General features: G+C 36.3%; 1 protein-coding gene across 1 annotated transcript; it reads right to left on the bottom strand.

Annotated features, from left to right (window-relative positions):
- Positions 1-459: 459 nt before the first annotated feature.
- On the bottom strand, positions 460-10,024 carry LOC100376057 (heat shock 70 kDa protein 13-like). Its single transcript, XM_085499050.1, has 6 exons — positions 9,896-10,024; positions 5,653-5,795; positions 2,122-2,319; positions 1,516-1,732; positions 1,221-1,391; positions 460-1,090 (listed from the first exon to the last, which is right to left on the bottom strand). Exons 1-6 carry the CDS (start codon positions 9,918-9,920, stop codon positions 549-551), a joined length of 1,296 nt encoding a protein of 431 aa, XP_085355176.1. The 5' UTR covers positions 9,921-10,024; the 3' UTR covers positions 460-548.
- Between the last annotated feature and the right edge of the window lie 1,909 nt (positions 10,025-11,933).

The following is an 11,933-nucleotide window of genomic DNA, read 5'->3' as shown; positions in this document are numbered from 1 at the left end:
GCCATGTATGGTTGAGTATTTCATAGAGTGATTAACATTATAAATATGTGTTATTTTTCTTTTCTTGTTTATCTATATTGTACCAAGAATTATTAAACCATATCAAAATCTGTAAGTCTTCTAATGAACGTGTATCATTTTTTTTAAAAACTGGGCTTTAAGCTTCATTTAGTATGATAATGGGATGATATAAACTGTGCATGTGTCAATGAGACGGTGCTGTCAAGTCAAGGTTAGACAAAAACTGAAGTGTTTTACAAAATTGTAAGTCATCTTGCTAACTGACTGACTGACCGACCAAATTATTCTGAGAATGGCTGTAACACTATTGTGATAATGTCCACCAGTGCAGGTGTCCTATATACCAAGATATACAAAATACATGCATGCTGAAATGCCAATACCTGCAATGGTTGACATTATCACAAAAGAACAAGGTTGAAAGCTGAACTCAGAACATTTCCTGATTGCAACTTTTAATTGTGACATAATAAAAATAATGTAAATTTAAGAAGACCCTTTAATTAGATGTAAATTTTTGAAGCTCCCTAAGTGACATGTATTTTTTCAACTTTTCTTTGAACTTCAATTGCACTGACTTGTAACGGCCATACACCGCCAATTATACCAGCCTGGATTGCGACACCATATGCTACGGCTAACTCGGGATCAATCGTTGTATTTGGCACTTTATGGAAGAAATTCTGGATTAACTGGCGTATTTTTGGTATCCTTGTTGACCCGCCTACTAACACCACCTCATCAACATTATCAACAGGAAGTTCACTTTTCTCAAGTACAATTTTTATCGGCTGTAATACTTTCTCAAAAAGATCAACATTTAATTTTTCAAACGTTTCTCGTGTGAAGTTTTCCTGCAAGACTAAATGATTTCCAAGTGATGGGAAAGATGTTCGTATCAGCGTAGAATTATCTTGCGTTAATTTCAGTTTCACATTCTCCACTAGTAGCCGGAGTTTTTGAAGATCTTCAGGATTGTTTAGTGGTTTGTTAAATCTCTTCTCAATTAGTTTCAACAGATACTTTATAATACGATTGTTGAAATCTTGACCTCCGAGGTGATTATTTCCTGTAAAAAATAAGAATATTTTTTTTCAAAATTGTGTTTTCTTTAATAGTAAAGTGGCCCTATATTAACTACACAGTTAAATTCTTTGCATTGTGCTGTTTTGGATAGTTTGATGCTATTGGCTACTTACCTGCCATTGCCATAGTAACAAACATTCCACCTTGAACGTTCAATAGCGAGACATCCAGTGTACCACCACCCAAGTCGACCACCATCACATTGGATACAGTCTCTTTTTTATGCAAACCATATGCTAATGCCGCAGCCGTTGGCTCGTTAATAACACGCAACACATTAATTCCTGAAAACCAAACACAAGAATCACAAATTATGACCTTGACATTGCAGCAACAAATGTTTAGGAAGTTTATCAACAGAGTTAAATAAAGTAATCGTTTTGCTTAGAGACATCAAAGTATTCTTACCAGCAAGTCTGGCAGCCATCTTGGTAAAGTTTCTCTGGAGTTCGTTAAACTCTGCAGGTACTGACATGACTGCCATGGTTACTGGTGATTCTAATCTTTCTTCTGCAGTTTTTTTCAATTCTAATAAGATTCTGGATCCAATATATTCCGGTGTGACTTCAGTCATGTTGTCTTTTGAACCGACAACAAATCTAATCAGACCATTATACTCTTTGATCTGAAAGTACACAACAATAAAGACATCAAATACACCAACCAATGATTCCAAATGTTGTTCAAGTTTTGCTTAATACAATAAAACAAGATTTCTGTTTGCCATAAACCATAATCTATGAGTTTTTACTCTTCTTTGGGTTTCATGCCCTTCACTTATGATTTGACAATTTCCTGACCTCTCACACAAATGAATTATTGACCTCAGCTCTGACACAGGACCACCCAGTTTACCTTAAATTCATATATTATTGACCTCATCTCTGACACAAGACCACCCAGTTTACCTTAAATTCATATATTATTGACCTCAGCTCTGACACATTACCACCCAGTTTACCTTAAATTCATATATTATTGACCTCAGCTCTGACACAGGACCACCCAGTTTACCTTAAATTCATATCTTGAAGCTTCTTTGGCAATTTCATTTGGATTGAATAATTTACCAATAAATCTTTTGCTATCGTAGATGGTTGATAATGGATTTTGTTCAGCTTGCTCCAAGGCATGGTCACCTACAAGTACTTCATGTGATGTGAACGCTACCATACTGGGGATTGTCTTGTGTCCATCAATGTCCACTAAAACCTAAAAATAAAACAGAAATAGGATGTATAATATATATATCTCACAAGCAGGTTAATAAACAAACAAGCAGCCTCTCAGCTGAAATAGCTTCCTGTTAGCAATACACTATTCAATTAGAGAATTGAAGATATTATCACAAATCTGAGAGAGGTCCACCTGAAGTACCTATATGATCAATATCAAGCAATCAGACTTAAAGTTTTCAAAAAGAAATCAAAAACATAGAAAGTTGACACAGACGATGATTACCGGTAGATCCACTCAAGGAAGTCAACAGCAGAGTGTATGTCTAGTAAGACAGTAATCCCTAAACTACAATAATTTTGTTGTTGATTATTTGTGCTTATTTTGTAATTTACAGGTAATTTTTAATGAAAATTGTATAGGTTTGTAAGCATTATAAAACATGCAGAGCTTGTGTAAAATGACAGGAAACAAGTGACAAAATATACACTCAGCCAGTACAGGACTAACTAAAAGCCAGTCACAAAATATACACTTAGCCAGTACAGGACTAACTAAAAGCCAATCACAAATATACACTTAGCCAGTACAGGACTAACTAAAAGCCAGTCACAAAATATACACTTAGCCAGTACAGGACTAACTAAAAGCCAATCACTAAATATACACTTAGCCAGTACAGGACTAACTAAAAGCCAGTCACAAAATATACACTCAGCCAGTACAGGACTAACTAAAAGCCAGTCACTAAATATACACTTAGCCAGTACAGGACTAACTAAAAGCCAGTCACAAAATATACACTCAGCCAGTATAGGACTAACTAAAAGCCAGTCACAAAATATACACTTAGCCAGTGCAGGACTAACTAAAAGCCAATCACTAAATATACACTCAGCCAGTACAGGACTAACTAAAAGCCAGTCACTAAATATACACTTAGCCAGTACAGGACTAACTAAAAGCCAGTCACAAAATATACACTCAGCCAGTACAGGACTAACTAAAAGCCAGTCACAAAATATACACTCAGCCAGTATAGGACTAACTAAAAGCCAGTCACAAAATATACACTTAGCCAGTGCAGGACTAACTAAAAGCCAGTCACTAAATATACACTTAGCCAGTACAGGACTAACTAAAAGCCAGTCACAAAATATACACTCAGCCAGTATAGGACTAACTAAAAGCCAGTCACAAAATATACACTTAGCCAGTACAGGACTAACTAAAAGCCAATCACTAAATATACACTTAGCCAGTACAGGACTAACTAAAAGCCAGTCACAAAATATACACTCAGCCAGTATAGGACTAACTAAAAGCCAGTCACAAAATATACACTTAGCCAGTACAGGACTAACTAAAAGCCAGTCACAAAATATACACTCAGCCAGTATAGGACTAACTAAAAGCCAGTCACAAAATATACACTTAGCCAGTACAGGACTAACTAAAAGCCAGTCACAAAATATACACTTAGCCAGTACAAGACTAACTAAAAGCCAGTCACAAAATATACACTTAGCCAGTACAGGACTAACTAAACGCCAGTCACTAAATATACACTTAGCCAGTACAGGACTAACTAAAAGCCAGTCACAAAATATACACTTAGCCAGTACAGGACTAACTAAAAGCCAGTCACAAAATATACACTCAGCCAGTACAGGACTAACTAAAAGCCAGTCACAAAATATACACTTAGCCAGTACAGGACTAACTAAAAGCCAGTCACAAAATATACACTTAGCCAGTACAGGACTAACTAAAAGCCAATCACTAAATATACACTCAGCCAGTAGAGGACTAACTAAAAGCCAGTCACAAAATATACACTTAGCCAGTACAGGACTAACTAAAAGCCAGTCACTAAATATACACTTAGCCAGTACAGGACTAACTAAAAGCCAGTCACAAAATATACACTTAGCCAGTACAGGACTAACTAAAAGCCAATCACTAAATATACACTCAGCCAGTAGAGGACTAACTAAAAGCCAGTCACAAAATATACACTTAGCCAGTACAGGACTAACTAAAAGCCAGTCACAAAATATACACTTAGCCAGTACAGGACTAACTAAAAGCCAGTCACTAAATATACACTTAGCCAGTACAGGACTAACTAAAAGCCAATCACTAAATATACACTCAGCCAGTAGAGGACTAACTAAAAGCCAGTCACAAAATATACACTTAGCCAGTACAGGACTAACTAAAAGCCAGTCACAAAATATACACTTAGCCAGTACAAGACTAAAAGCCAGTCACTAAATATACACTTAGCCAGTACAGGACTAACTAAAAGCCAGTCACTAAATATACACTTAGCCAGTACAGGACTAACTAAAAGCCAGTCGCAAAATATACACCTAGCCAGTACAGGACTAACTAAAAGCCAGTCACTAAATATACACCTAGCCAGTACAGGACTAACTAAAAGCCAGTCACAAAATATACACCTAGCCAGTACAGGACTAACTAAAAGCCAGTCACAAAATATACACCTAGCCAGTACAGGACTAACTAAAAGCCAGTCACAAAATATACACTTAGCCAGTACAGGACTAACTAAAAGCCAGTCACAAAATATACACTTAGCCAGTACAGGACTAACTAAAAGCCAGTCACAAAATATACACTTAGCCAGTACAGGACTAACTAAAAGCCAATCACAAAATATACACTTAGCCAGTACAGGACTAACTAAAAGCCAGTCACAAAATATACACTTAGCCAGTACAGGACTAACTAAAAGCCAATCACAAATATACACTTAGCCAGTACAAGACTAACTAAAAGCCAGTCACAAAATATACACTCAGCCAGTACAGGACTAACTAAAAGCCAGTCACAAAATATACACTCAGCCAGTACAGGACTAACTAAAAGCCAATCACAAATATACACTTAGCCAGTACAGGACTAACTAAAAGCCAGTCACAAAATATACACTTAGCCAGTACAGGACTAACTAAAAGCCAATCACAAATATACACTTAGCCAGTACAGGACTAACTAAAAGCCAGTCACAAAATATACACTTAGCCAGTACAGGACTAACTAAAAGCCCGTCACTAAATATACACTTAGCCAGTATAGGACTAACTAAAAGCCAGTCACAAAATATACACTTAGCCAGTACAGGACTAACTAAAAGCCAGTCACAAAATATACACTTAGTCAGTACAGGACTAACTAAAAGCCAATCACAAATATACACTTAGCCAGTACAGGACTAACTAAAAGCCAGTCACAAATATACACTTAGCCAGTACAGGATTCTATCTCTTTGATGCATCTTTTGTTGCGATCACTGTTCTTTATGGTATTCTCTTAAAAAAATGGGTTAGTCCAAAATCTTACCTTAACATCTCCTGTGACTGCTTGGTACACTGCAATACAGGAATATGTTGTACCCAGGTCTATACCAACTATTTTAGGTTTTGGGGGTGGCAGGTACTGCTGGGCTAAATAACCAGCAAGTAATAGTGACAGCACTGCTGTACCTGAAATACAATGCAGAATTCTTGTTGCAGTTTAACATTTATATTGAATAATTTTTGTGATATAAAATAAAGTTGAATACTGAGGAAGAATTTTGATCAAACTACTACATATGGGAATGTGCTCCAAATAGTTCATTGTTTTATATTTTATCCGTCGAACTAAGCATTTGGCCAAATAATAAGACAGAGGTGCGAATATACCGTACAATATTTTGTATTAGTGTTTGTACCAGCACAGTCCCTCTGTCATCAGTCTTAAAACGCCTATTAAGTATTACCAGTAGCTTAGAAGCGACCTTTGTTGCAGCTTCTGCAAAGCAACAATCACATTACAGTATAGTATAGCGACAGGAGTGTCATGTGTTTATTCTTTTATTTTTTGGACAAATGGATAAAGGGACTGTGGTACCAGGTTTATCAGTTGATCGTAAAACTGCAATCACAGAGAGAATCTCTCACAGTCATGTGATCTTGATTCACTTAGATATTTAAGCCAGTTTATTCAGTTTTGGAGCAGAATTATAGGTCTTTTAGTGCTAATCAGATTGCTAGATTCAGAATTATAGGTCTTTTAGTGTTAATCAGATTGATAGATTCAGAATTATAGGTCTTTTAGTGCTAATCAGATTGCTAGATTCAGAATTATAGGTCTTTTAGTGTTAATCAGATTGCTAGATTCAGAATTACAGGTCTTTTAGTACTAATCAGATTGCTAGATTCAGAATTATAGGTCTTTTAGTACTAATCAGATTGCTAGATTCAGACTTATAGGTCTTTTAGTGCTGATCAGATTGCTAGATTCAGAATTATAGGTCTTTTAGTACTAATCAGATTGCTAGATTCAGAATTATAGGTATTTTAGTGCTAATCAGATTGCTAGATTCAGAATTATAGGTCTTTTAGTGCTAATCAGATTGCTAGATTCAGAATTATAGGTCTTTTAGTGTTAATCAGATTGCTAGATTCAGAATTATAGGTCTTTTAGTGTTAATCAGATTGCTAGATTCAGAATTATAGGTCTTTTAGTACTAATCAGATTGATAGATTCAGAATTATAGGTCTTTTAGTGTTAATCAGATTGCTAGATTCAGAATTATAGGTCTTTTAGTGCTAATCAGATTGCTAGATTCAGAATTATAGGTCTTTTAGTGTTAATCAGATTGCTAGATTCAGAATTATAGGTCTTTTAGTACTAATCAGATTGCTAGATTCAGAATTATAGGTCTTTTAGTGTTAATCAGATTGCTAGATTCAGAATTATAGGTCTTTTAGTACTAATCAGATTGATAGATTCAGAATTATAGGTCTTTTAGTGTTAATCAGATTGCTAGATTCAGAATTATAGGTCTTTTAGTACTAATCAGATTGCTAGATTCAGAATTATAGGTCTTTTAGTGCTGATCAGATTGCTAGATTCAGAATTATAGGTCTTTTAGTACTAATCAGATTGATAGATTCAGAATTATAGGTCTTTTAGTGCTGATCAGATTGCTAGATTCAGAATTATAGGTATTTTAGTGCTAATCAGATTGCTAGATTCAGAATTATAGGTCTTTTAGTGCTAATCAGATTGCTAGATTCAGAATTATAGGTCTTTTAGTGCTAATCAGATTGCTAGATTCAGAATTATAGGTCTTTTAGTGCTAATCAGATTGCTAGATTCAGAATTATAGGTCTTTTAGTGCTAATCAGATTGCTAGATTCAGAATTATAGGTCTTTTAGTACTAATCAGATTGCTAGATTCAGAAATATAGGTATTTTAGTGCTAATCAGATTGCTAGATTCAGAATTATAGGTCTTTTAGTGCTAATCAGATTGCTAGATTCAGAATTATAGGTCTTTTAGTGTTAATCAGATTGCTAGATTCAGAATTATAGGTCTTTTAGTGTTAATCAGATTGCTAGATTCAGAATTATAGGTCTTTTAGTACTAATCAGATTGATAGATTCAGAATTATAGGTCTTTTAGTGTTAATCAGATTGCTAGATTCAGAATTATAGGTCTTTTAGTGCTAATCAGATTGCTAGATTCAGAATTATAGGTCTTTTAGTGTTAATCAGATTGCTAGATTCAGAATTATAGGTCTTTTAGTACTAATCAGATTGCTAGATTCAGAATTATAGGTCTTTTAGTGTTAATCAGATTGCTAGATTCAGAATTATAGGTCTTTTAGTACTAATCAGATTGATAGATTCAGAATTATAGGTCTTTTAGTGTTAATCAGATTGCTAGATTCAGAATTATAGGTCTTTTAGTACTAATCAGATTGCTAGATTCAGAATTATAGGTCTTTTAGTGCTGATCAGATTGCTAGATTCAGAATTATAGGTCTTTTAGTACTAATCAGATTGATAGATTCAGAATTATAGGTCTTTTAGTGCTGATCAGATTGCTAGATTCAGAATTATAGGTCTTTTAGTGCTAATCAGATTGCTAGATTCAGACTTATAGGTCTTTTAGTGCTGATCAGATTGCTAGATTCAGAATTATTGGTCTTTTAGTGCTAATCAGATTGCTAGATTCAGAATTAAGGTCTTTTAGTGCTAATCAGATTGCTAGATTCAGAATTATAGGTCTTTTAGTGCTAATCAGATTGCTAGATTCAGAATTATAGGTATTTTAGTGCTAATCAGATTGCTAGATTCAGACTTATAGGTATTTTAGTGTTAATCAGATTATTAGATTCAGATTTATAGGTCTTTTAGTGCTAATTAGATTGCTAGATTCAGAATTATAGGTCTTTTAGTACTAATCAGATTGCTAGATTCAGAATTATAGGTCTTTTAGTGCTAATCAGATTGCTAGATTCAGAATTATAGGTCTTTTAGTGTTAATCAGATTGCTAGATTCAGAATTATAGGTCTTTTAGTGCTAATCAGATTGCTAGATTCAGAATTATAGGTCTTTTAGTGCTAATCAGATTGCTAGATTCAGAATTATAGGTCTTTTAGTGCTAATCAGATTGCTAGATTCAGAATTATAACCATGTAAACTAAGCTAATTGACACTCATTTGATTCAATGAATGTTTGTATAGGAAATCATATAATAGTCTAACATAAGTCAAATATCAAAATTAAATGTGAGTTTAACAGTAAGTGGTAACTGCAATGCTAAGTGGTTATGGTGTAATTTCACAGTAACGCAAATATCAATTATTTCAAATCCACTAGAACAGTTTGGTTCATAATTGTTGGCAAGCAATGAAGTCTAAATTGTTTAGGTATACCTAGACTTGCATACAGTCTCTTGTTTATTTTTTTTTTGTATTTTTTTTTTCAATAAAATAACTGTATCATGGGAGTGTGTAAATAACGAAAGCTAGATTACTGTAAAAGCCGGGTTACCATGAAATAGATCGCGGTAACCTGGCTTTTGCAATTTATACACTTCCATATTTTATTTAGTGAAAAAAACATCAAAAAATAAACAAGAGACTGTATGCAAGTCTAAGATATACTGTTGACACGTTGGATGGCGGGAGTGTTAAAAGGATTACTGCACTCAGAGAATAATCAGGTTACACTAAACACCGTTAAGACTGATTATTACACACGATAGCTAAATGGGTGAATTTATGTACACATTCGTTTTGGGAGAAAAACAATAAAAGGCACTGGTCTTGACTTTAAAAAGTATATATGTGAAACACTGTTTGGTATATCCATGGAGCTAGAAAGGGACATGGCTCCATGGTATACCACAGGAAGTACATGTATAGAAATACATTCTTCAATGAATTGTTGGATAAAGCCGGGGATATGCGTAAACTGCCGTACGGTGATAATGGGACCTACCGTTACTACCGTAGTATTTTTTAGTAAATCAATGGATTTATAGAACATCATGGTATATGTATTTATTGTTGATGAAATTATGTGACTTTCTATATCAACTACGCCAACGATTACATCTGAAACAAAATACCAATGAGTCCATATGGATGAAAACATGAAGTGAACCCATAGACTAATCAAACACTACGACACGACCAGGAATCAGAGACTGAGTACGACCATGGAGCTCCGTGGTACGACGGTCTTCAACCAAATGAAATTATCACTGGACTCAATTCGTTTTCTTCTTCAAATTCGACTTACCTATAATAGTGACTGTGGCACTCATAATTTCTCCCGCTATCTAAACAAGCATATCATCAGTGTATACAGGCGTTTGCAAAGTGATTCGTGACGAAATACCGGTGTGTACTAATAATCCCGGAAATAGGCACAGTGACGTACTATTTAAATGTGAACTGCGCATGTCAGAATATTTGCCTTGATACGATTGGTTGGTGTCAAAGGTTAACGTTTACCGTCGTGCGTTGCGAAAACGGGAAGTTTGTAAACTGACGACCCTGGCTGTGCATGTTGTGTGTCTGTCCATGGTCTGTTTTAACTGTGCCTTCCCACTGAGATGTTTTCGATACATGTGTATTAGCTGCAGTTCTGTAGCTCGCTTGGTTTCGCTGTCGGATATTTTGTTGGTCGTGGTGTTAACGCGAAACCAGGGTTTCGCGTTAACACCACGACGAACAAAATAACCGACAGCGAAACCGAGCGAGCTACAGAACTGCAGCAACATATGTATATGATAATTGAATCATGGACAATATAAAGAACAATGACACTCAGATGCAACTAACATCATATTTATCATTGAGCAAGGATACGTCTGGTTACCATGAAAAATTACTTCTAGTTCGATATATATTATTATCGGAAATGATGAGGTCCTCCGTGCAATGTCAACGCGCTGATTCGTGTGATTCCAGACCTGTGTAGCTCGTTCAAACGGTCGTAACTATTTTCAAATTGGCGATCAGAGAGTAGACATGTACGCATTGTGATTGTATCGAGTGAAGATTAAAATAGCTTATTACGCCTTTTTGCGTTAATACAGTTGATGTTACCAGTACATTGCCAGGTTACCTCGGGCATTAGAAGTAATTATACTTTATGCTATCGATAGAGCCATTGCTCTAAACGTCTAGCCATTTTGAATAGTTACTTAGAACAACGTTTACCAAATATCATATATTCTGCAGATGCCCTGTCACTCGTGATGAATACGATAAATAATTGTTAACGGGAGAGGGGAGGTCATTTCTTCAACCGACCTATGAGCCATATGTATGTTAAAAATGTTACATTCCACACTAAAATATTTGTGTTGCCCTAAAACTCAGAGACCAGAACATTACACGGTGATGGCAGTGCAAACTCAGAGACCAGAACATTACACGGTGATGGCAGTGCAAACTCAGAGACCAGAACATTACACGGTGATGGCAGTGTAGACTCAGAGACCAGAACATTACACGGTGATGGCAGTGTAGACTCAGAGACCAGAACATTACACGGTGATGGCAGTGTAGACTCAGAGACCAGAACATTACACGGTGATGGCAGTGCAGACTCAGAGACCAGAACATTACACGGTGATGGCAGTACAGACTCAGAGACCAGAACATTACACGGTGATGGCAGTGCAAACTCAGAGACCAGAACATTACACGGTGATGGCAGTGCAGACTCAGAGACCAGAACATTACACGGTGATGGCAGTACAGACTCAGAGACCAGAACATTACACGGTGATGGCAGTGCAAACTCAGAGACCAGAACATTACACGGTGATGGCAGTGTAGACTCAGAGACCAGAACATTACACGGTGATGGCAGTGCAAACTCAGAGACCAGAACATTACACGGTGATGGCAGTGCAGACTCGGAGACCAGAACATTACACGGTGATGGCAGTGTAGACTCAGAGACCAGAACATTACACGGTGATGGCAGTGTAGACTCAGAGACCAGAACATTACACGGTGATGGCAGTACAGACTCAGAGACCAGAATATTACACAGTGATGGCAGTGCAGACTCAGAGACCAGAACATTACACGGTGATGGCAGTGTAGACTCAGAGACCAGAACATTACACGGTGATGGCAGTGCAAACTCAGAGACCAGAACATTACACGGTGATGGCAGTGTAGACTCAGAGACCAGAACATTACACGGTGATGGCAGTGTAGACTCAGAGACCAGAACATTACACGGTGATGGCAGTGCAAACTCAGAGACCAGAACATTACACGGTGATGGCAGTGCAGACTCGGAGACCAGAACATTA

This window comes from Saccoglossus kowalevskii, chromosome 5 (genome assembly GCF_978046115.1).
Source record: "Saccoglossus kowalevskii chromosome 5, keSacKowa6.1, whole genome shotgun sequence".
NCBI lineage: Eukaryota > Metazoa > Hemichordata > Enteropneusta > Harrimaniidae > Saccoglossus > Saccoglossus kowalevskii.
The sequence above is the reverse complement of the archived record's forward strand: the minus strand, read 5'-3'. Positions and strand labels throughout refer to the sequence as shown.